At 58.8% G+C, this 23992-nt stretch overlaps 10 protein-coding genes and 1 non-coding gene across 11 annotated transcripts; 4 read left to right on the top strand and 7 right to left on the bottom strand.

Moving 5' to 3' along the window:
* Positions 1-1907: 1907 nt before the first annotated feature.
* On the bottom strand, positions 1908-2915 carry M421DRAFT_72944 (uncharacterized protein; the record flags this gene model as incomplete). The annotated part of the gene is made up of 2 exons (XM_033596930.1): positions 1908-2033; positions 2082-2915. 2 exons carry the CDS (start codon positions 2913-2915, stop codon positions 1908-1910), a joined length of 960 nt encoding a protein of 319 aa, XP_033444509.1.
* A 187-nt stretch (positions 2916-3102) lies between these two features.
* M421DRAFT_103877 (uncharacterized protein) lies at positions 3103-3783 on the bottom strand (the record flags this gene model as incomplete). The annotated part of the gene is made up of 3 exons (XM_033586951.1): positions 3103-3223; positions 3338-3543; positions 3580-3783. 3 exons carry the CDS (start codon positions 3781-3783, stop codon positions 3103-3105), a joined length of 531 nt encoding a protein of 176 aa, XP_033444508.1.
* A 1594-nt stretch (positions 3784-5377) lies between these two features.
* M421DRAFT_72804 (uncharacterized protein) lies at positions 5378-5988 on the top strand (the record flags this gene model as incomplete). Its single annotated transcript, XM_033596920.1, has 2 exons — positions 5378-5530; positions 5584-5988. 2 exons carry the CDS (start codon positions 5378-5380, stop codon positions 5986-5988), a joined length of 558 nt encoding a protein of 185 aa, XP_033444507.1.
* A 163-nt stretch (positions 5989-6151) lies between these two features.
* Positions 6152-7431, bottom strand: M421DRAFT_294421 (uncharacterized protein). The gene is made up of 2 exons (XM_033589052.1): positions 6626-7431; positions 6152-6592 (listed from the first exon to the last, which is right to left on the bottom strand). The coding sequence occupies exons 1-2, from the start codon at positions 7258-7260 to the stop codon at positions 6316-6318; spliced, it is 912 nt and encodes a 303-aa protein (XP_033444506.1). The 5' UTR covers positions 7261-7431; the 3' UTR covers positions 6152-6315.
* Positions 7432-9507: 2076 nt separating this feature from the next.
* M421DRAFT_t117 lies at positions 9508-9619 on the bottom strand. The gene has a single exon. It is a non-coding gene; the product is annotated as a tRNA-Ala (tRNA).
* Positions 9620-10216: 597 nt separating this feature from the next.
* Positions 10217-10521, top strand: M421DRAFT_294270 (uncharacterized protein). The gene has a single exon (XM_033589050.1). It carries the CDS (start codon positions 10315-10317, stop codon positions 10486-10488), a length of 174 nt encoding a protein of 57 aa, XP_033444505.1. The 5' UTR covers positions 10217-10314; the 3' UTR covers positions 10489-10521.
* Positions 10522-11379: 858 nt separating this feature from the next.
* On the bottom strand, positions 11380-11979 carry M421DRAFT_73041 (uncharacterized protein; the record flags this gene model as incomplete). The annotated part of the gene is made up of 1 exon (XM_033596934.1): positions 11380-11979. A coding segment is annotated over one exon (600 nt), but the record flags the coding sequence as incomplete, so codon positions are not given.
* A 560-nt stretch (positions 11980-12539) lies between these two features.
* On the bottom strand, positions 12540-13410 carry M421DRAFT_294312 (uncharacterized protein). The gene has a single exon (XM_033589051.1). The coding sequence runs from the start codon at positions 13149-13151 to the stop codon at positions 12624-12626; it is 528 nt and encodes a 175-aa protein (XP_033444503.1). The 5' UTR covers positions 13152-13410; the 3' UTR covers positions 12540-12623.
* Positions 13411-13929: 519 nt separating this feature from the next.
* Positions 13930-15982, top strand: M421DRAFT_424891 (cytochrome P450). The gene has a single exon (XM_033593897.1). The coding sequence runs from the start codon at positions 14147-14149 to the stop codon at positions 15725-15727; it is 1581 nt and encodes a 526-aa protein (XP_033444502.1). The 5' UTR covers positions 13930-14146; the 3' UTR covers positions 15728-15982.
* On the bottom strand, positions 15808-18397 carry M421DRAFT_424889 (uncharacterized protein). Its single transcript, XM_033593896.1, has one exon. The coding sequence runs from the start codon at positions 18137-18139 to the stop codon at positions 15959-15961; it is 2181 nt and encodes a 726-aa protein (XP_033444501.1). The 5' UTR covers positions 18140-18397; the 3' UTR covers positions 15808-15958.
* Positions 18398-18769: 372 nt separating this feature from the next.
* On the top strand, positions 18770-23092 carry M421DRAFT_72822 (DNA-directed RNA polymerase mitochondrial precursor; the record flags this gene model as incomplete). Its single annotated transcript, XM_033596921.1, has 2 exons — positions 18770-20382; positions 20437-23092. The coding sequence occupies 2 exons, from the start codon at positions 18770-18772 to the stop codon at positions 23090-23092; spliced, it is 4269 nt and encodes a 1422-aa protein (XP_033444500.1).
* Between the last annotated feature and the right edge of the window lie 900 nt (positions 23093-23992).

Below are 23992 nucleotides of genomic sequence, written 5' to 3'. Positions count from 1 at the left end.
AACCGATACGTTGCAAACAAAAATAGCCGCCCTCAACCTAAGCCTGCATCTCAATCTCCACTACCATCCGACCGCTCACTCCACCTTCTCATTCCCAGCCTTCGACCACCTTCGCGCAGCCCTCGCTGAATACTTCACAGTACAGAACACCAAAATCAGCGCAATACACACAGCAACTAAAGCTGGCCAAACAGTAGCCCTCGTCCTCTCCCCATCACAAGTAACCTCATTTGCGTCCAGAAGACAAATTCTGCGCCGAACTGTCACGTGCCACGACTGTGCTATACGTGCTCTCGATGAAGCAAAGATGCGGATAAGTCTGAGTATTTATACTGTGATATGAACAGCCGTTAGGGTACCCAGAGGACCGCGGCCAGGGACGGGTGCACGCTGATACCGGTGAACTCCGGGGTGAGTGTTTGTCGGTGGGATAGTAGTGCTGATTATGAGCTTATCGCGCACCCAGAGTGAAAATTCGAGTTGTGCTGTTCATTGCGTGCGTTGTGGTGTCTGAAGATTGGGTTGGAAGGAGTTTGATAGATGAGGTTTGGTAGTGACAACGTTATGCGGATGTATATCTCACACGAGAGTACCTACTGTTCTTTTCGAGTCTCTGTCACTTTCTTTAGGTATGTGAATAGTGAAGACTTCAGTAGATGTGTGAACTGGCATATCTTTTGCGACAATTCTGGTACCTACACCCATCAACTCTCTTTCATTGATGAGTTTCCTGATCATTCTCCCAGTCACAAACGCCACGCACATCCCCATCTTCGGGATACTCTTCGATAACCCTGCCACATTAGAAGTACATTCTCTCCCACAGCGTAGATTCCGGCAGCGGAGGTAGGCATTCGGATTTTAGACCAGCGTCGCGGGCAGCCTCTTCGACCTTGACACGATTTTCGACTTTCTGAAGTCGTAATTTAAGGTCCGCCCTCTCCTTTGGGGAAATTGTGGATGTTTTTAGTTCGCTGTCATTACACTGATTGCGCGCACCGGCCCGCTCGAAATGCCTCTCAGCATTCTTTGCCTCTTCAACGCCCTCACAAGCACGTCCAGCCCAGTACTCGCCCCTGACTTGCAGCCCTGAATCTCTCACGCCTCTAGCTAGCGAGCAAGCCTCAAGAGCTAGCACTCTAATAGCCTCGTAATGGTTTTGTATCAAAGCAGTATGCTCATAGGCCCTGGACCGGCATTCAAGGCTCTGAATGATTGCTCGGAGCACCTGGCAGCGCATCAGCAGGTATTGGACCTGTGAGTGTCGCATCGTCGCAACAAGACCGTGGATCGACTTGAAAAGGGCTGTGAGATCCGAGCGTGGTCTTGCAAAGGCGTCACCAAGCTCAGATTGGAAGGGCTGTTCTTGCTCAGACATAGGTTCGCCGGAGATGCTGTTTGCGCGCTTGATCACCGGCAAGTTCGAAGGAGATTGCGAGGAAGTAGTGAGTCGCCCCTGGGATGGATCGAAGAGGTTCGGAGAGGTTAGACATGAGTCGATCGGATGGTCGATATGTTCATGGTGGAAAGAGCGGATGGCAAACGAAAACGCTGATCGCTCCGCCGGCGGTGGGTATTGCTCATATACTGTCATCAGCAGGGAAAAAGCATAGAGATCCATTGCAGCATGGAAGAGGACAATTCCGTGGGCGAGGTTGGAGTTTTACGTCACACTGCACTGTGAAACTTCACGGTGCGCATGAGATCGCTCAAAGCCAGTTGAGCATTTACAGTGCACGACAGTCCCGGAGAGATCGAAAACACAGTGCCATTGCAGAGAAATCTTAGATGATAATGAACTAATGAACAATGTGATAATCGTTGCTAAGATCGATCACACTGTGAGGTCCGAGTGCAACGACGCATTGACAGAGCACGGAAGCCGTCCGTGAAGATGCCCACCTGCATCAGACCTCGTCTGTTCTCGACGACATGTCGCTCTTTGAGGACACCCATCGTTGCGGGAGTGACATTCGCTTTGCCTTCTGAGTGGCACGAAGCTTGAGCTGTGCACTCGTTCGTCGCAGGCGACCCTGGAGACTGTCAGTGTTTGGAGACTTGATCATGCAGTGGACACTTACGTGAGACGAACCGATGTTCAATTGACCGAGGAGACTGTCAGTGATTGATCGGGTCTCGTCGAATGCAGCGCGGCGATCGAAGTGAAGCAGCTCCAGTTCGTCATCGCAAGATTGGCGATACTCGTTGGCTCTCTCAAAGAGCAGGTTCTCCTCGCTGACCGCTCTAAATGCCTCCCGCGCTTGTTGGAGCATCCGCAGTTGGTAGTAATATAGACCTCGCTGATACTGTACTCTGGGCAACAGAGACTGCAGCTCTGACACGCGATCGCAAAGCTCGAGAGCCTCGCTACAGGCAGCAAGGGCTTCGTAGAGGGAGTCGGGACCGGTCGCTTGTAGGATACTGCTCTTCAGCAGTAGACCCTCAGCACGTGCTTTGGGGCTGAGTGGGCCGCGGAGCAACCGCTCTATCTCAACCAGCGCGGTACCGTAGTTTCGCTGCGATGTAAATTGCTGAACGCGCTTAAAGATGGGGTTGCCGCATTGTTCAGAAGGTCGAAGCCTCCAGCTCATGTCGATGCGGGTCGGAGATAGCACAACTGCAGTGCCAAAAGGATGGGAGCTTTCGGTATCGTCACTGCTGTCCACGGTGGGTGGGCGATCATGCTGTGCGCCATCGAAGCCCATGTGCAGACGCCGGTACTCGACCCGCTCGTTTTCCAATTCAGCCTGTGTAGCAAAGCAGATGTTCTGCAGCTCTTTAAGGCGAGCCGTCTGCTCCTCGAAGGCAGCCTTGTACTGCAGTGCAAGGGCTTGCCAGGTGTCTCGTTCGGTCTTGAGCTGATGAACAGAGTCGACTAGATCAGCAGCAATGTCCGTTGCGGTGAGTGGTTGCATATTAATATGCTCTGTGGATATGCGATTGCGTGTGCTGTGTCAGTGAGCAGAGAGGATGAAGCGTGGGGGAGCGAGGCGAGGTGAGGTGAGTCAAAGGGAAGGAAGGAGCCGACCTGTCCCTGCCCCAAGAGCTGAGGTTTTGCGCAGCCATAGCACCTCGCAAACAAAGAGAGTTCAGCAACTGTGCTCAGATATCAAAACTGCTATGTTTTACAGCTTCGACAGAGCGCCATAGGTCTGCCTCTTCGGCCGCTTTCCTGACAGATGCGACTTCGCCGGGGTCGACTGGGCGATTAATGCCTGCGTAACTGACTTCTTTCCTCATGGTCTCTGGAATTTGCACGCCGCCAGGGCTGAAAGTGATGTCTCTGTCTTTACTAACGCTACGCTCTTTGCCAAAGTGGGTGCGCGGGAAGTGCTACTCTATGACGTGTACCGTGATGTTATTGGATATGTTCTCCGCGAGCCACCCCATGAGATCCTTGCCCTCACCATCCAGGTCCGACATCACGAGACGGTGCACAAGCACGCCGCTCTTCGCGATGCCACCTACGGTGAAGCAGAAGTTGCCGACTTTGGCATGTATAGACTTGATGCTCTCCGTGGCCGTCGCCGTGTACTTGTCCGCCTTTAGTAGTCGATTACTCATGCCATTCTTCTACACGCTGGAGTCTGGCGGACGGATAACTACCAGTCCATTCAGAAGCTTTAGGTTGTTTGATGAATCGAATGAGTACGTATTGTAGACAATGAGAATCCGCCGACCGAGCTCGCGCGCGTGCAAGATGAACGGGACGACCTGCGAGACCACGTGTACAGGCGTGACAAGGTTGATGTTGTGGCATTTGGATTCTTCTTGTGGTTTCATATACCACTTGACGAGTTCTTCAGGCGTCGGGTCGAAGCCTGGTGGACGATATTTTGGGTTTGACAGAAGACGTCCAGGTTCGCAATGTAATACGTCAAGAAGCCCAATGTACGCCTGCTTCGCAGATTGCAGCCAGGGAGGAGACGATGCCAGAGTCGTTGTGGCATTGCAGAAATGTTTCTACGACCGTTCAGTGACCATGCTCTGTAGACGATTAACACTTGACACACCCTCTCCCAAATGCGGCGCAACCGTGTTGACCTTCCCTTTCTCAGCACCAATCTTTTACGTAGTATCGGATAGAGGTTGCAATTGCCAAAGTTCGCATACGCTACCAGCCGTTTCTTTGAGTCGTTGGAGCTGATGAAGTGGTAGCGCGGGTGTAGTCGTCCAACAGCTATGGCAGCACAAGGTGGAGGCCTCGACGCGCGGGGTGAAGCGGAGCTGCAAGGGTGACTTCAGTGCGGGTCTAAGTCGCAGTAGAAATACTTGTTGCACAGCAATAGGGAAACGTTTGGTGATAGCTGACAACTACGAATGCTGGTGTTTGTCAAGGTTCAAGCTATGCAGGGTGACGCAACACGCGTCTTGCTTCTCATTTCTCCATTGATCAACCGGCTCACCCCACATCAGCCTTGCCTCGACGACTTTGCCGGAGCTCAAGAAATGCCAAAGCTGTCTGCAAGTTACATTGACTAAGCGATTCATCGAGTTCACGAGCTCATCAACGGCTTCTGCTGTCTGATACCGGGCGTGTAGCTCTTCCCTTCCGTACTCAGGGCCATCTACCTCACGTTTGGACATGTCAAAGTCGAGATTCGCCAGGTCTTGTGACCCTGCATGTGTGTAGTACAATCGAGCGTTTCTGCGCTACGTTGAACAAAGCAAGCTCGAAATCAGTACCACCATCGCAAGTCGATTCTCAAATTTCATTACATCAGTTGTAGTCAAACAGTGGTACCATCAGACCAAGTAACTACGACCTGTAACGATGTCACGCTGATCGGCTATCGGCAACTGGTCACCCTTATCGGAGCATTGCTGGCTCTCGAGCATGCACCTGCCAATACCTTCAGTCCATCCTCAATCCACGGATGCTACATCGACGGTGCAGCTATCCGTCCGTCGGTGTCCAGAAGTCGGACCGATTGGGTATTTCCACTGGTAAATTCGGTGATGCCGTCAAGCACAACACGTGATTGACAGCTCTGCAGTCGCCTTCGCACGAAGTGGTGCCGCAGATATTGCTTTCCTCGATCCAATAGGCATGAGTATCACAGACCATACTCAATCGGACAACCATCCGGACTTCTCATGCGGCCCAAAGAGCAATGAACAAAACTGTGCTGTACCCATAACATTACCACTGGACCTAAACGGATGCGGCGCGCGATTCAGTTCAAATTTTCTTGTGCTTCCCATCATGTAGAGTCTATCACAGTCGCACCAGAACCTCTGCAAGGGCAGTCACACCGTCATGACCACCTCTGGACCGCTGTCCGTTATTTACTCGATACTGCCTCACTGTTGAGATATAAATACCCGATCACTGCCTGACTGTGCATTTCTTCTTCACTCTCAGCAGAATATCAACATGCACGGACTAACTCTTCTCCCCATCTTCTTCGCCCTGCCGTCTCTAGGCGCGCTCGTAGACAGGCAATTTCCCCACCTCATCATCCCAGTCGATGCCGACGCTCCAGACAAAGCCTACGGCACTCAGCTACGTGGCAAGATCACCCAGCAGGTACACACATGACCACACGCCATCAAGCACACTAGCCTCACTGACACTACCAGCAATACACCGAGATCTCCTTTGATATGCCCTCCAACGATGCGCAATGGTGTCAACTAAACTTCTTCATCAATACGTCCCCCAGCAAAGGCGCACCCTGGACGCTCTGGGGCCAAGCACCGTACACCTTCAACATTTCCTCGCTGCCACCTACCATCAACAAAGACACGGATACCTGGAACTCGCGTCCGCAGCCCATCAGCACCGTTGCGACGGTCACGTTGAGACATAATGGAACTGCGAGTATCTCGGGCGGCGCGGTGTATCCGTGCCCGAAGGGTCAGGTCGCACAGTTCTTGCTGCATCCAGGAAGTGATGATCGCGACTTCGGACTGGACTGGTTTGAGCTGAATTATCCCGTGAATGAAGGCGGGCCGCATGGGATTGTATTTGATATGCTGAAGTAGGGGAGACGAGCAAACCATACTCTACATCTGGGTCTTGCCCAGGTGATTCTACGTGTGAAGGTTGACAGATGGAAGGGACAGCGGCAGGTAATGCAATCGAGTGCTTGAGCGTCGCGATATTCCTGCAGAACTGGCGGTAATGTGTACTTATTGAATATTTTCTTTGCGAGAGGAACCAAGAGTCAAGGCAAGCAGACATGAAATGTAGAAGGCCCACCGTAGTGGAAGGTATATTCAAGACTGAAGTTTATATCTACAAGAGAACAGAACCATCACACCACGCCATTCAACAACCGATTCTGACTATCTATACACAGGTCTCACTGCTTAACCGCGGAATGCGCGCGCGTGGGTGCGCGCAGTGCGGGCCGCAATCGCGCGGCGCAGCTTCTGCACAGCGCTGGAGCCAGCGTTCGCCTCGAGCCAAGAGATAAACTGCTCGATAGTGAACTCCTCGGGAAGAGTGGACGAGCCAGTGCCGGTAGAGCCGGTGGCAGAGGGGGTGGCAGGGGTCGTGGAACTGGGGAGCGGTGTAGCCTCGGCGGCGGCGGAGGTAGGGACGGCAGATGAAGCAGGGGCAGCGGACGTAGCAGCAGGGGCGGATGTAGCAGCGGCGCTCGAGGCAGCAGGGGCGGATGTAGCAGCAGCAGACGAGGCAGCGGGAGCGCTGGACTCAGGAGTTGTGCCGGAGCCGGAGCCGGAGCCGGCGCCCATGGTGAAGTCGACGCACGACTCGTACGTCTGGTCGATGGATGCGGCGTTCCAGTACCACTGGATGACGCAGTCGCCCTTGTTCGCGCACTCGGCGCTGACGTCGGGCATGGTGAGGTCGAAGCTTGTCCATTCCGGGTGCTCGGAGATGGGCGACGAGGTGAGCGCGTAGCTGTCCCAGCTCTTGAGGGCCGAGCCGATGACCGTGTCCGTCTTGATGCTGACGATGGAGACGTTGGCAACGCCGTCGTGGGGCGCGGCGATATCGACGGTCATGGGAACCACCTGGCCCGCGGTGTACTCAAAGACCTCCCCGGCGTCGCTGAAGGGAATGCCCTTGCATTGCCATATGCGGCAGTCGGGGTGATCGCCCTGGAGGTTCTGGATAGAACCCTGCACGTTGCCATTGTGGTCGGAGCTCTGCTGGTTGTAGACCTGCTCACCACAGGCAGCCTTGAGGCCGTTACCAGGGAGACGAGGGGAGGGCGAAGTGATGTAGCCGTGGGCGGCGACGGAGGAGGCGAAGCCAGCGAGGGCAATGGCGGCGGAGTAGGACTTCATTCTGCTGGTTGATTGGTTTGTTGGAAAGGTAGTTGTAAGAGAGAGTGACAAGAAGCTAGCTTCTTTGAAAGAGTGTAGAGAAAGAGTGTGGTAACAACGAATGTCAAGGTCACAGACCTGGGTAGCAAAGAAGCTGGTGAAGTGGAAGTTAGAAACTGATGTTTGAACAAAACAGTGAGAGGAGCAGTGCCGGACGCCTATATACGCCTGCTTTCAAAACGAATCATCCCTTTCGTGCCTAGTGTGGGCCGTTCATTAAACATTCGAAACTGAGTTCCGATGGAGTGCAGCCTCACGAACGACGCTTGCCTGTGTTCTCGCCCAGAGCCGCCAGGATGTATGCCTACTTCTGGGATGTCAAGACCTGGAGCGGAGCCTCATCCGATGCTTGGTCGGGATACTCCACCAGTAAGAGGACAGCTCTGAAATGACTAAGATCGAAGGATGAAGACTCCGACCGAAGGCCAAGGAGGGGCGTTCCCGCGACGCTGGTCACCATGCACTCGGCATATGTCTGACCTGTCAGCGACATTTAGGCGAGTCGTCTAACCTGGCCGAAGCGCCCAGAGACGTGGGTTGAAACGGTCGCGAGCATGTGGGCGGTTTCACCTGTGATGGGGTCAATGCGAGAGACGGGAGACGGGAGAGATTGCATAAACAATGTTTCCATCGACAAGGACATCCTCTTGCAAGCGCTCAACATGCCTCACACTACATGCTTTGCTGTTGCTTGTGCCTGAAGCGGGATGGGGATGCATTTGTTATCTGATGAGATGAAGGACGGTGTGCGACGCAGAGCGTTGCGCTGTCTCATGTCATTCGAGAGAGCTAGGCCAGTCTCCGGCTAGTCAGGTCCGCATTTCCACCAACTCCCTGCTCATCCCTGACTACTGAGCAGCGAAAAACATATTGTTGGCCGAGAAGCTGATCGCGAAGTCTGGAATCGACGATGATGTGTCGGTCTGTGTATGACAGCCAGTTTGGACGGTGGTAAGTAGCGCCCGCTTTATGTCTGGACGATGAATTCTTACGCAAGCACATTCGAGGTACTTTGAGGCCGATTCCCGTATTTGCAATCCGCACAGGATCGATACTTCTGGATGTCATCGAATCTCGCTTGGTGTTGTCGGCACTCGCGGAGCCGCCGCGGACATGCTGAGAAACCGGCGGCTGGCGTCAGCGGGGCCGCCCCTGCAAGACACCTTCTATCTCTTAAAAAGTCTCCACAACAAGCGCCGTCCGAAACACTTCAATAAAGAACCGTGATACCCGAACAAATTGAACGAAATGATGACCTCACCGCTCTTATGCTGAGATGTCGCTAATATTACCAACGCCAAACCAACCGCTCCATAGGTAGGCATGTATAAAGTCCATCGCCTTCTGCGCCCTCTCCAGCAGCGTCGCGCCTTCGACAATCTTCTGCTGCTGAGACCACCCCCTTCTTGAGTAACGCAGGCATGATATCGGGCTGAAGGTGCCGGTTGAAGAGGTTACTTTGTGGAAAGTCAGCGTCTACTCACGTGCAGCGGCACGATCTGACCACGGCGGCACTCACCTCCTGTAAGAGAGGTGTGCAGCCACCGTCCAAAGCCGAGAGTCAAGTGGCACATATCCGTGCTGCATTCATTGCATATGACCGGTGAACGAAGGAGATCAGAGATGAGTTCCAAACCAAATCAGTAGTCTTCTACTGCGACCGAACACTACTGTATATAGTTATGTTTATGTATGTAACCACGTGGCTCAGATCACATGATATTCCACTGTAGCAGCACTGCCCGGTGGGCAAGTGCACTTACCTGAGAGCTGAGAGCTTGAACAACACAACATCACAACACGACAACAGATAGCAATACACTTGTTGATCACAGTCTCCGACCGACACTGCTCACGCAGTTACAATATACCACAGGCCGATGGCGCGCCGTTACGGCCTAGTGAAAGGCGCGGAACTTCTACTTGTCCTTTGTGCCGACCTCCTCAGCCAGCACGCCGTCGACGTCTATCATTATGGTCTGGAGGTGTTTCTTTAGCTCGGCGGGCGAGGGCGCGTCGCCCTTAGACGGCACGACGAACGGGCTGGCGCGGTATCTGGCCGCTGTTGGCCACGCGGGCTTGGCGGCCTTTTCCTTGGCAACGCGGCCGGCGGTCGAGGAGCGCTCCCTCCGCAAATTTGAAAATTTTACCACCATGCCCACCACGACGCTGTGAATAGCAAAAGAGAAAGAGAGAGGGCAAAAAGAATGGACAATCTGGGAATCGAACCCAGGACCTTTCCCAGCTTATTCACAGGGTTCGATTACTAGAGAGGCAACCGAAGTGCTAAGGGAAAATTATACCACTAAACCAATTGCCCGTTGCTGATTGATGCAGACGGTGACAGCTAAGAAACCTATATCGTTGAATGAGTGAATCATGCTCTGGAGGGAAGGGTTGTATCTATGAATAGGGACACTGTACTATCGAGCACTGAAGCTGTAATGTCGGACAGGAGACTTGTTCGCCAAGACCCTTTCCAGGTAGTCTCAATCAGTCGACGGTCTTCGGGTCGTCTTTGGCTTTGTTAACTTTGCGAATCGTTTCCTGTAATTAGAACAGGGCTTTCTCCAACTCAGCGTGAGCCTCAGGATCATCGCAAACCGGTATCTGGCGGCAGAGATTGTCAAACAGTAGGGGATACTTGCAAACCCTTTGGATAGGCTAAGACATACTTGTCAGTCAAATGCAAATGTCGCTGAGATAACACTGACTTTGATTAATGGAACCATCCAAACCCCGCTCAGAAACCATCACGAACTTGTCCCACAGATGCAGCGCGGAATGCTTGTGGACTGTGCTGTGAGGCACAAGCGTGGAGAAGATTGTTAAAACCATGGAGTCGTACGTTTGAGACAGGGCCCGTCTAGTCAAATTACTTAACAGGCGTCGATCTGACGACCATGCGTCATATCATCGGTTGTTATGGAGACACGGAGATGCGAGAGGATAGAGACGGGGTGCATGATAGAAACATGTTAATATTCACATGCAAAACATTGTGGAGTACATCCTATGCAACGCCACGTCAAGCCAACCGCAAGCAATACATACATGAGTGAAGAAACAACCGACGCTCCACTCCCTCCCACAAAGTCAGCGGAGAAAGTGACCACGCGCGCAAAAGTCCGACAACAAAACAACCCAGCAACACCAACGTCGAAGCACGTCGCCACACCATCCAGGTGAGCAACAAAAACACCCCAAAACGGCGCAACAACGCACAAAGCACAGAAACTAGCCCCGCATCACCGCTCAATACAGCTCCCCAGTACCCGCATCGAATGAAAACCGCTGCACACCCGGAATCTCATTCCACGCCGGTTCAAACACGTGGACGGGATCCTCGCCTCCAAATGCCGCGGTCGCAAGCGGCGCGCGCTCGATGTCAGCGAGGCTGACGTGCAGCTGCTTGAGCCCGTTTGGTCCGTCGGTGGCGCATGCAGGAGCTTCGTCGGACCACGTGTCTGGTGTGAATAGCAGGTCGGCGGCGGTCAGTAATGGGTCGACGGGGGTGCACGCGGAAGTGGCGAGTGTGTCGGCTGTCGGCCAGTCGGCTGGAGAACTTGCAGAAGGGTACTTTGTGTCGTTTGGTGATGGGGGTGCGGAGTGGTATGTGTATGGCTGTGATGAGGGCGTGCAAGAAACGGGCGACATGTGCGCGGGCAGCATTTGCGCGGGCGGCATCATCGTGGCGTGTGCATTGTGTGGGCGCGGATCGGGAGCCTTTGGAGGTGACATTGCAGCCAGAGAGGTCGTGGTCGGTGGTATGCAGGGTCGGGTTGTGATGGGTGAAGTGGCCGCAGTGGCTTGACGGTAGCCAGCAGACACATGAGGCATCGACATGGCCGGTCTCGGGAGGGGCTGGCGAGGCGTAAGGTAGCTAGGCGTGGGGCTGGATAGAAGTTGCCGTGAAGACGCAGATGCGTAGTAAGGCAGCCCGGACGCGGCCGTCTGGAACTGAGGAGTGGTGTCTCTCAACACTGGCCGGTCAGGAGTGTCAGTCGCTCGATTCAACTGTCGTCCGCCAGTCCTACGCCTCTGGGTCGGCCGCGGGTTGGAGTCCGGAGTGTCTTTTATTCGACCTCTTTTGCTGTTGCCCTGGCGGTTCTGGAACTTGCGCTGTGCGTACGCGATCGGAGCATTCACGAACATGCGGATCTGACTGGCGGAAGTGACGACGTCTTCGCAGACAGTCTTTTCCCGCTCGAGCGCATCGATGATGTTCTCCAAGCGGTTCGCACAGTCAGCTTCGCGGTCTTCTTTCTCGCCTTTGCGGTCGTCGTCGACGTAGTCGTTGTGATGCCAGCCGCGGAAGCCTTCCTGGACCTGCACGAGCAGGCAGTCGAAGACTTTGTGAGCAAAAGCTTCTACGAGGTCGGACTTGTAGTGAGCACCGTTGACCCAGCGCTTCATGGCGATTGAGCCAGGGTTATCTTGGGCCCGATCTCCGCAGACCATGGCATCGTAGATGCGCCCAACGTGCATGTTGCGATCGCGCTCCACTTCCCCGATGGTAGGATCGTCCTCGGGGAAAATATAAGGCTGGCGGCCAAAACGAGTGCTCATGTGGCGATGGTCTCTTGCCGCATCTGAATCACCAAACAGACCGCGATAAGAACTGTAAGGTGTCGGGCGAGCTTCTGTCGACTCCGCCGTGGCAGCTGGAGGGATGAGCATGGGTATGAAGACGGATCTTTGGCTCGTGGCAGGGACGGATCTACCGCGTGCGTTGTATGGTGAAGCCGCAGCACCGCGCAAATGGTGTGCAGCGCTCCTGGCTTTGTGACCTGTGCCGATCAGTCCAGGCGATTCAGCGTAGTGCGCGACGCCACGTCGAACACCTTGGCCATGTTGAGGCGGGCTTTGTTGTTCCTGCAAAACGTTTCTTTGAGCATCGGTGCTGCTGCTCGCAAAGTCGTATCGGTTCGACGTGTTTGCTTGTGCATCATAGGGCTCGACATTGGAGCCGAGGAACTGCTGCAGGGGATCCAGGTCCTGAGTGAGACCTAGAGCATCGCTGAAGTAGTCCTGGTACTCGCTTGTCTGGCTGTTCGACGCAAGGTGCTGCTGAACAGCAGTGATGGCAGGGTACTGAGGCTGATATTCGTTCAAGTGAGGCGACCGCGCGTCGTATAAAGTCCTTGAGTGCTTCATGGATGTACTTGGTCTTCAGGGTATGGCATTTGAGGTGCGAATGTGATATATGAACATGTACGAGAATATCGAGGCTCAAGACTTGTGACAAGCTACCCCTGTGAAGAAGCGTTGACGAGAGCGGATTCTCGCGGTCGTGTCTTGCAGCATATCGTGAATACACAGTGTTAAATAGACAGCGAACACATCGCGCCCAAACCACCGGGCTGCCGTACTCGGAAGCCTCGATGGTCATGTTGCGCTGGACGGCTGATGCTCTCGCAGTGCGCTGCAGCTTGGGGTGACTGGCCTGTGAAATGCGACTGCGATATCGCGGTACCGTCGTTCGTCCACCCACGCATCGTTTGCAGGTCCGCGAGGCTGGGTCTCGAGAGGGCGTGATGCGGCGCTGTCAAATCAGGCAGCGTCAGTTCTGCATCGCGAGTCTTCTGAACGGTTTGAGGCCCGAGCACTGCCGTTGCTGTCGAGGATACGCTCGGCAGCACAGCTTCTCGACCGCATGTTGGTTTCGAAGATCTAAAAGGCTGAGAAGTTGCAAACGCGCGCAGTCCAGTTACGTTGAGTGATATTTGCCCTTCCCTCACCTGGCACGTCAGGCTGCGCCGATACCGCGCACGTGTCAGGCATTCCGGGATATACCTGTCAGGCAGTCCTTTGAGCCAACTCGCAAGACGCCCAGGGACAGAATCAGGCATGTTTGAGCGTAGACGAACAGAGGCTTTACGGCAGCTTACCCGATATCTGCGTGGGTCTCTTCAACGTTGGTTCCCAGCTCTTAAACGGACACAGGCGAAGACATTCGGACCCTTTTCTACAGCGCCCTACCAGCTTCAAGCAGCCGACATGGACGTGTGCAACTAGAAGCGCCATACTCAAGGCATGACAGCAAGCATGAAAGACTTGATTCTAGAAGATACAGCTGCGTCTGAGGTGTCCTTGTTAGATGTCACTTGCTAGAATCGCGCAACACCCTCCGGAAATGCCGAGTGGCTGCTCGGTGCTGACGGGGTGGTGCACAGGGATTTGCGGAGCCGGGCGCCGCGATTCGTCCTCGGGCCAGAGATGGTGAACATGTAGACTAAATTCTCACGGTGAGATGTGTTGTGTTTGACGACAGCGCCTGCATATCCGAGAGGACTACGGCTCAGAAATTCGCTCAAACGCGCAGGTGCGGCGGGCGGCGTCAGGACATATACGCAAAAAGGCCAGGGATATGCATGCAATCGCAATCCATCTGTTACGTGTCATCATCGTCGCCGCGCAGATCTTTCGAGGCCGTGAGGTTCCGAACCACGATGGGTGTGTTCGAAAGGGAGTCGATCGAGCGTCGTGGAGGGATGAGGTCGACGCGCACGTGCTCGGAAGAGCAATGCTACGTCTTCCGAGCGCCTCCAGCCAATCAGAGGCCGCGAAAAGCCAACTGCCACATTCGCTTGCTCCCCTGTTCCGCAGACGCGTCATCAATTCCGCGGGCAGCTCTTCCCCGCAGTGACCTCGATGCTGCCCAGATGCGCACACCTGGGTGGGGAGGAGCGTTCTGCGGTTCCGTAGAGGCCAGTGCAAGATGTGGGTCGTTGCAATTGGACACCTTTCCGCAGGCCTTTGAAGTATAAGGAACTGGTGTCCTCGCTGGCGGCGGACGTCTGCACTTGACCTGTCAAGAGCTGGACGACAGCAGGCAACGGACAAGATGATCTCCACAATCACGCCCCTCCTCTCCGAGCAGTTCGCCAACCACCCCCTGCGCTCCAGCCTGGTCCTTCTGGTCCTCATACCCGTGACCTACCTGCTCGCAAACGAGTATGTCCGCTACACACGGCGGCTGAAGGGCTTCTCCGGGCCACGGAACTGGCCGCTGGTCGGCAACATCCCAGACATCAAGTACAACGCTGCGGAAAAGTACCGCGAGTGGTCCAAACAGTACGGCGCCGTGTACCAGATCCAGCTGGGCAACGAGCCCGTGGTCGTGGTCAACAGCGCCGAGGCGGCGCGCAAGATCTTTGGCGGCAACAGCCAGGCGCTGAGCTCGCGACCCGTCCTGTGGACGTTCCACAAGGTGCTGTCCAACACGGCGGGTACGACGATCGGCACGAGCCCGTTCAACGACAGCCTGAAGCGGCGCAGGAAGGGTGCCGCGTCGGCGCTGAACAAGCCCAGCATTGCTACGTACATTGACCACCTGGACCTCGAGACCAAGGACTTCATCAAGGACGCGTTCGAGTCTGGGCGCGCGGGCGCTGTTGGCGTCGACCCCATGCCCCTGATTGAGCGGCTGTCGCTCTCGCTCTCCCTCACGCTGAACTGGGGCACGCGCATGGGCAGCCGCAGCGACCCCATGTTCCACGAGATCACCGAGGTGGAAGCGGCGATTAGCAAGTTCCGCTCCACGACGGGCAATCTGCAAGACTACATCCCCATCCTGCGGCTCAACCCGTTCAGCGGCGGCACCAAGATGGCCAAGCAGTACCGCAGCCGGCGCGACGTGTACCTCGGAAGACTGAACGCGGACCTCGACGCGCGCATGGCGGCTGGCACGCACAAGCCCTGCATCCAAGCCAACATCATCCAGGACAAGGAAGCCGCGCTGTCCAAGGAGGAGCTGACGAGCATCAGCCTGACGATGCTATCAGGCGGCCTCGACACCATCACGACGCTGGTGCAGTGGAGCGTAGCGCTCCTCGCGCAGCGACCAGACATCCAGCAGACGGCGCTCGCGGAGATACGCAAGCTCTACACGGCCGACGAGCCGCTGGCGGACGCGCAAGACGACCAGAAGTGCGCGTACATTGTCGCGCTTGTCCGCGAGTGTCTGCGGTACTACACGGTGCTGCGACTCGCGCTGCCGCGCGCAACGGTCAAGGATGTTGTGTACGACGGCAAGCTCATCCCCGCGGGAAGCACAATCTACCTCAACGCGTGGGCGTGCAACATGGACCCCGAGGTGTGGACGGACCCGCTCGTGTTCCGGCCCGAGCGCTGGCTGTCGCAACCCGATGCGCCGCTCTTCACGTACGGGCTGGGATACAGGATGTGCGCTGGCTCGCTGCTGGCGAACCGCGAGCTGTATCTTGTCTTCTTACGGATGCTGGGCAGCTTTGAGGTTCAGTCCGATTCGAGCGTCGACGCGCACCCGGTTTCCGGCAGCGCGGACCCGACCAGCTTGGTTGCCATGTGCAGACCGTACCGCGTCAAGTTTGTGCCGAGGAACGAGGCGGTGCTGGGGAAGGCGCTGGAGGAGGCGGATGCGAGGCTGGCGGAGAAGGCCGAGTAGCAGACGGGACATGTGGGAGTCGGAGTAGTAGACGAGACGAGACATGGTAGGAGTAGCAGACGAGACATGTAGGAGTAGCAGACGAGACATACAGTGGAAGTAGCAGGCGACGAGACATACAGTGCAAGTAGCAGGCGACGAGACATACAGTGCAAGTAGTAGGCGACGAGACATACAGTGCAAGTAGTAGGCGACGAGACATATCAGCGCAGAGCAAAAGTTGAAACAAAATCATATTGCATCGCTCACTGAACCTGCAGGGTGTACATCCTCCCACCCCCCGTCCCCAAAACAAAACAAATCCCCCGCCCGCCCGCCGACGACGGTCCTCCTCTTCCCCGCAGGAACCACGCACCCCCCGACGCCCTCGCTGAATTCCTTGCGGTACTTGCCCGCGACGACGGCGACGCTGCTCGGATCCAGCGTCACGCCGTTGTACAGCAGGTGCGGCAGGTGCGGCAGGTGGCGGGGCGCGGGCAGGTCGGCGGCAAAGGGGAGGAGGGCGTGGAGTGGTTTGCGAGCGAGAAGAGGGGGTTCGCGGGTCTTGTGCCGAGGGGGCGGGGGCGAGGGGGCGCGGACAAAGTGCGCGTCGGGGTCGAAAGGCGCGTCGGGGTCGAAAGGCGTGTCGAAAGTGTCCGAGGTGAAGCCGGTCGAAAACTCCTCGGGCGCGCGGTACAGCTCGCTGTGCACGGTGACCAGACCCCGCGTCGCGGGGTACAGCAAAAAGTACCCCCTCGCGCGCATGAGCTCGAGCATGTACTCGGCCCAGCTCGGCAGCGTCTCGGAGACGAGCTTGAGCGTGCGCGCGCCCTTGGCCGTGTGCGGCGCGCTGACCCGGTGCGTGAGGAAATCGTGCCACTCTGCCCACTTGTCGGCGAAGAACAGCGTCGCGTGGGCGGCGGGCGCCTGCATCAGGAACGGCGCGCTCGGCTCGGCGGGGAGCAGCGGCGTGGTGCCGTCGACGAGCACGGGCGGGCGGTCGAGGCTGAGGCCCATCATGGCGGCGGCGGCGGCGGGGCGGGTGGACGAGTAGCGGTACTCGAGCAGCAGGTAGCGGAGGTAGTGAAAGTAGGCGGGCGCGAGCTGGGCGTGCGGGGCGAGCAGCAGGACGTGGGCGTGGGCGTCGGGCGGGTAGAAGAGCTCGAGGAAGCGGACGGCGGCGTCTTCCTGCGTGGCGCGACGGGTGCGGACGCGGCGGCGGAGCACGAGCTGGCTGCGCGAGTGGGCGTGCGGCGGCCAGGCGAACGAGGCCAGGGCGCGCTGCACCTTGGGGTCGAGCGCGGGCGGCAGCTCGAGGGTGATGCGCGGTGGGGGGAGACGGGCGTAGTCGGCGTGGGCGAGCGACGCGAGCAGATGCAGCACGCTCGACGAGTCGGGCGGGACCTGCACGACGATGTCGACGGTGGGGAGGTGCCAGCTGCGCAGCGCGGCGGCGTCGAGGCGGGCGAGCCACATCAAGTCGTCGCACTGGCCCCGGGGCACCTCGATGAGCGGCACGTCGAGCGCGGCGGTCGCGTTGCGCACGGCGGCAGCGAAAAAGGCATCCTCGCTCAGGGCATCGTCGACAATGGCAGCCTGCGGGTGCAGGAAGCTGTGGACGTGGGTGAGCGCCGACTGCACGCTCGCCTCGGCGCGCGCGTCGCTGCTGTAGTCTGCGTAGTCGGGCCGGGCGTCGTGCCAGAGGGCGGGACACGCCTTGCGGTCGACGCCGTTGATGGCCAGCAAGTCATCGAGCGACATGTCGTCGCGCCCCAGCAAGGCGACGTGCACCCAGTTCCGGTCCCGGCTGGCCATGTCGCAGACGAGCGGCAGCAGCGTCGCCGCGCTCTGCAGGCTCGACACGGCGAACAGCACGTTGCGGTTCGTCTTGCGGGCGCCGTCCGTGTGCGCCGCGGCGCGCAGCGAGCGCGCCAGCCGGTAGAACTTGTATGCGCCGTCGTACGTGTGCGGCGTGGGCTCTCCGCGGCGCGGGGCGCGCATGCCCGGCGGCGCGCCAACGGGTTCTTTGAATGTATCGTCGTGGCGGGCGTCGTGGCGGGCGTCGTGGTGGGCGTCGTGGCGGGCGTCTCGGCCGGGCGGCGTGTACGTGAAGGCGTGGATGCTGCGCTTGTCGCCGGTCGACGGCGCGCACATCAGGTGCATCGTCAGCGACAACAGGACGAATGCCAGGACGACAAGCAGCACCCGCCTCCGCCGCCATCGCCAGCCAAACGACGAGAGGCTGCCGTGTCGCCGCGCCGCCTTGAACTTGAGATTGTCGTCCTTCTTTGCCGCCCCAAACTTGAAATCGTCGTCCTTCTTGCCCAGCTCCTCGTCCCCCGGCGTCCGCGTCGCATACGTCGAGCGGCCCAGCATGCTCGCCCTGACCACGCCGCCCTGCAGCAGCAGGCTGTTCTTGGCGTTGACTATCATGCGCGCATGCCCGTCGGTGGTTGTGGTGACGGTGGGCGGTCGACGTGCGAGGCATCCTGGCGGAACCGTGGCGGGCGGGAGTGGCTGCCGCTGCCGTTGTCATTGGCTGCTGGATATGACATTGGCTGCTGGATAGGACATTGAACGCTTGGCACGTTCAAGTGACTCGCGAATGGCCGGCCTGCAAGTGCGCAGTGCCCAAACATGTCGGCGCGCACCCAATCGCTCGCCGCCTGGACGGCAACGCCTCGGACTCGCGGACATGGAGAGCACAAGACTCTACGCAGCAAGTGTCCGGGAGCGTTTCCACGAGTCTGTGCTGGCCCGTGCACCTAGCGCCATGCAGGTCCCTGGGATGATGCACTCGAACTTTTGCCTCGAAACTTTGAGACGACAACGCCGAGTGCCTCCCGCACGACAATCCCGAGCGGCTTCCCTTCCACCTCGCTGCATTGCGGCCATTTCTCGTTGCATTGTGGTGTTCTGCCTGTTCTGCTTGTTCTGCTTGTTCTGCTTGTTCTACCTGTTCTACCTGTTCTACTTGTTCTACTTGTTCTACCTGTTCTGCTTGTTCTACTTGTTCTGCTTGTTCTACCTGTTCTGCCACTCCACCCCCCGACGGCCGCCATGATGCTCGCGCGAGCAGCGACGCGGCGACTGCGCAGAGATGCGTTCCGCGCGCCCACACAGCTGGCGGCGCAGTCGAGGGCGAAGACATACGCATCAAGCACACCAAGCACACCAACCGCCGCACACGACGCGCGACGCGCGCGGCGGCCGTCGCTGTCGTCGCCGTCGTCGCTGTCGTCGCCGTCGTCGCGGTCGCTCGCCACGGCCGCCGAGCTGCACCCCGACCCGCCGGCGGCGCGCTTCGACGGCTTCATGCAGGCCTGGGGCCCCCGCGTGCCCGCGCCCGCGCTCTCGCAGCTCGGCTCCTGGGACGCGGCCAGCCCGCTCGTCGTCCACGACCAGTTCACGCACAGCGCGCCCTCGACGCGCAGCATCGGCTCCGGCATCAGCGGCGACCCCGTCGAGATGCACCAGAACCTGTACGCCTGCCTGCGCGTCGGGCGCACCGACCGTGCCGCCATGATCCTCAAGCGCCTCGCCATGATCTACACCCCCGCGGCGCCCGAGATGACCGACGCCCACAACATGTTCCTGCAGACGCTGCTCGAGCGCGCCCAGGAAGACGGCTCGCCCGACGGCTCGCCCGACGGCTCGTCCGACGCCATGCACGTGCTCGAGGACTGGTACCACAAGAACATGGTCGCCAAGCTCGTCCCCTCCAACGCCGCTACCTTTGTCACCCTGCTGCGCGCCGCCTGCACCTTCCTCCAGGGCCCGCGCCAGGACGCCGCCATCCGCGAGTACCTCGACCGCGCCAACGCCGCCGGCCCGGACGTGCTCGAGCAGGTCAACACGTCGCCCGACCTGTCCGACGACGAGTGGAACACGCTCATCCGCCTGCAGCCCGACTCGTTTGACGAGCCGCCGCCCGCCCACGAGCTGCACCGCCTGCAGTTCCAGACCCCGGCCTCGCTCCACACCGTCCTGGACCAGGGCCTGCCGCTGCACGCCGCCAACATCAAGCCGGTCGAGCAAAAGGGCTACGGCCTGGCCACCCTCAAGGAGGCCCTGCGCCTCTTCAACGACGCCCTGCCCTACCCCCACGACATGGAGGGCACCCCGGCCGAGAAGGACCGCGCGTACAACTACGCGCGCCAGCTGCGCATGGAAAAGGACGGCATGGACGCCGCCATCCAGCGCTGGCGCCACGAGGACGAGAAGCTCACCGAGATGGGCATCCACGGCGTTCTCAAGACCAAGAGCCTGCAGGCGCTCATGTACAACTGGTACACGGCGCTGATCCCCATGTTCCAGAAGCAGATTGCCCACGCCCAGCACGTCATGTCCAACCCCACCAAGGAAAACGCAAACGACGACGCCAACTCGTACGGCGCCTGGCTGAACAAGTGCGAGCCCGAGCGACTCGCCGCGAACGCCATTACCCGCGTCATCCACGCCTGCGTCCAGAAGACGGGCACAGACAGCGACAACATGAAGCTGTCCGCCCTGTCCGTCGCCATTGGCAACGACGTCATGGAGCACATCAACCTCGACGCCCAAGCCCGCCACGAAAAGTTCCTCAAGACCCAGCGCCGGAATGCCCGCAGGGAGCTCGTCGAGAAGCTGGCCAAGGGGAGGGACACGGCCGCGGGCACGCAACGGCCTGGCGGCACGTCCACGGACACGCAAAGGCCTGGCGGCACGTCCGCGGACACGCAAAGGCCCAGGCACACGGCCAGCAAGATTGCCGAGGTGCCCTTTGAGAAGACGCAGATCCCCATGACTGCCCGCGTCAAGATTGGCGCGCTGTGCCTCGAGAACGTCCTGCAGGCCGCGCGCATCACCGTCACCGCCGAGGACCCCAAGACCGGTGAGCAGCTGACGAGCACCCAGGCCGCGTTCCACCACCAGATGGTGCTGCACCAGGGCAAGCGCATCGGCTGGATTGTCGCGCATCACGACATCATGACCAAGCTCCGCAACGAGCCAGTCCACAACATTGTGAGCGTCCGCCTGCCCATGGTCGTCCCGCCAAAGCCCTGGTCCGGTTTCGACAACGGCGGCTACTACACCCTGGCCTCCAAGGTCGTGCGCCAGAAGGCCGGCGACCAGTCTCAAAAGGCCTACGCCTCGATTGCCATTGAGAACGGGGACATGAAACAGGTCCTCGCCGGCCTGGACGTGCTGGGCAAGGTCCCCTGGCAGATCAACCAGCCCGTCCTCGACGTCATGGCCGAGGTGTGGAACTCGGGCGAAGCGCTTGCTGGCATCGTTCCAGAAAAGGTCGACCTGGAGCGTCCCGCGGAGCCCCCTGCTGATGCCGACTATCTGACGAGGAGCGCGTGGGGCAAGAAGCTCAAGGACTACGACAACTACAAGAGCGGCCTGCACTCGCAGCGCTGCTTCCAGAACTTCCAGCTCGAGATTGCGAGCGCCATGGCTAGCGAGAAGGAGCTGTACTTTCCCCACAGCGTCGACTTCCGCGGCCGCGCGTACCCGATCCCATCCATCCTCAACCACATTGGATCCGACGTTGCGAGAGGGCTGCTCAAGTTTGCAAACGGCAAGGAGCTAGGCTCCGTTGGCCTGCAGTGGATCAAGGTGCACCTCGCCAACCTCGCCGGCTTCGACAAGGCCAGCCTCCGGGACCGCGAGCAGTTTGTCATGGACAACATGAACGAGATTGTCGACTCGGCCACCAACCCGCTCGGCGGCAGACGGTGGTGGGCCAAGGCCGAGGACCCGTGGCAGTGTCTCGCGTGCTGCATGGAGCTGAAGCAAGCCTACGACCTGCCCGACCCCACGCGCCACGTCTCACAGCTGCCCGTGCACCAGGACGGCACCTGCAACGGCCTCCAGCACTACGCCGCCCTGGGCGGCGACCAGGCCGGTGCGCGTCAGGTCAACCTCGAGCCGTCTGACCGTCCACAGGACATTTACACCGGCGTCGCAGAGCTCGTCAAGGACATGGTCGAGGTCGAGGCCGAGCAGGGCGTCGCCGCTGCCAAGTTCATCCGAGGCCACATCTCGAGAAAGGTCGTCAAGCGCACCGTCATGACCAACGTCTACGGTGTCACCTTCATGGGCGCCAAGCAGCAGGTCCACGACGAGCTGAAGCACATGTTCCCGGCCTTCAAGGAGACCAAGGAGGTGCGCTCCCTGAGCGCCGTTGCCATGTACGTCGCCTACAAGATCTTCGAGGCGCTCGGCAAGATCTTCAACGGCGCGCAGGAGATTCAGTACTGGCTTGGAGAGTGCGGCGACCGCATCACCACCTCCATCACCGCCGACCAGGTCGAGCAGATCCAGAGGGCTTTCGAGGGCAAGAAGCCGACCGTTTTGAAAAAGTACCGGGCAGACAAGATTTCCAAATCGAGCGCAAAGGCACTGGCCAAGGCTGCCGAGAACTTCAAGACCGGCATCATCTGGACCACGCCGCTCAAGATGCCCATTGTGCAGCCGTACCGCAAGGACACCATGACCACCATCACCACCCCGCTGCAGGACATCACCGTCCAGAAGCGTACTGCGGGCGACGTCGTCGACAAGCGAAAGCAGCTGCAGGCCTTTCCACCAAACTTTATCCACTCCCTCGACGCCTCGCACATGCTGCTGTCCGCGCTCAAGTGCAACGAGATGGGCCTGGACTTTGCCGCCGTGCACGACAGCTTCTGGACGCACGCCTGCGATATTCCGAACCTCAACGTCATTCTCCGCGACGCTTTCGTCCGCATGCACTCGGAGGACATCACCAAGCGCCTCGCCGCCGAGTTCAGCGCCCGCTACGCCGACAACATGTACCGCGCCAACGTCCACCACGCCACACCCGCCGGCAGGGAGATTCAGCAATGGCGCCACGCCAACAAGACCAAAAGGGCCGACGGCAGCATGGGCATTGGCGGACGGTACGCCATGGCCTCGTTTGACGAGGTCGCGCTGGAAGCCCAGCGACAGGAGCTGCTCAAGAGCGACGACCCGGAGCTCCGCGCAAAGGGCGAGGCCATGGTGACGCCGACCAGCATCTGGCTCAAGTACAAGGACCCAAAGACGCTCGCCTCGTACCGCCTCTCGCTCCTTGGCGACACAAAGGCCAAGTCCAACGACGACGCGCCAACCAAGGCCGACGAGATCATGCAGAAGAACAGAGCGCTCGAGGCCGCCGTCATGAATGCCCAAGACCCCTCAGCCGCGGCAGCGCCCGCGACAGCGCCCGCGACAGAAGACCCGACCGAATTCGCCACCCCCTCGAAAGAGCGCAAGGGCAAGTGGCTCAGCGAAATGTCCACCGTCCAGGTCTGGCTCCCGCTCACCTTCCCGCCCGTGCCACAAAAGGGCGACTGGAACGTCGCCCGCCTCCGCGAGTCAAAGTACTTCTTCTCCTGACTCGAGCCCGCCCTGCGCGGCGCCGACCGCGATTTTTACCGCCCGGACCCGCAGCTCGCCACCATCACGGCCACGCGCGCGATCCACGCGTATCAGCGCCAGGGCGCGGGGCTCGACGCCGTCCTCTGGGGCGGTCATGTCGAGCCCATGTACTGGCGGCTGGCGCTCTGGCGGGCGGAGAGGCCGGGGAGCTCGACGCGCAGTGGCCGCGCGAGGAAGGATGGCGAGACGCGCGGACGCAAGGTGAAAGTGGTGCAAATGTGATTGTTTTGGGCGTGGGGACGGCTGGAGAGGAGAGGTTAGATTAGATGCATTGGTGGTGTTTTGGGGTTTGGAGTTTGGTGTTTTTCTGGGGGGGCATGGAGGCGGTCTGTTGTGTGGATTGCTGTGCTGTGTGGATTACGTCGATTGTATATGTATGTATGTGTATGTATGTATGAGTGTGTACGTAGAATTCAGCCCGAGATACCCATCAGCCTTTCACCAAGCGCCAAGTCGCAGCACCCCACCCGTGTTTCTCGGAGAGAGAGCACGCATCCGCGCCCACGGCTGGTACGCCTAGCGCTCGACCTCCGAGATGCATTCCGTCCCGTGCGCCTGCACGATCCTGCCAACGTCAAGCGGAGACGAGCTCAACGTAGCGTTTTCAGACCTGCGTCGATGCCTGCATGCGTGCACACGTCCCCGCACCAAGAGGTGCCCAGGCATCTCTCCAGCCGCGATAATCATACAGGGAGATGACTCAAGACTTGCGTTTGCGTGTTTGCAAAAGGCGTCGTGGGACGATGAGCTGAGCAACGGACCGGAGTGCGTTTGTTATCCATACTCACCTCGCCTTTGTTATCCATACTCACCTCGCCTTTGTTATCCATACTCACCTCGCCTTTGTTATCCATACTC

This window comes from Didymella exigua, assembly GCF_010094145.1.
Source record: "Didymella exigua CBS 183.55 unplaced genomic scaffold M421scaffold_40, whole genome shotgun sequence".
In the NCBI taxonomy this organism is placed as follows: Eukaryota; Fungi; Ascomycota; class Dothideomycetes; order Pleosporales; family Didymellaceae; genus Didymella; species Didymella exigua.
Note: the sequence above shows the minus strand (reverse complement) of the source record. Positions and strands in the feature narration are given on the sequence as shown.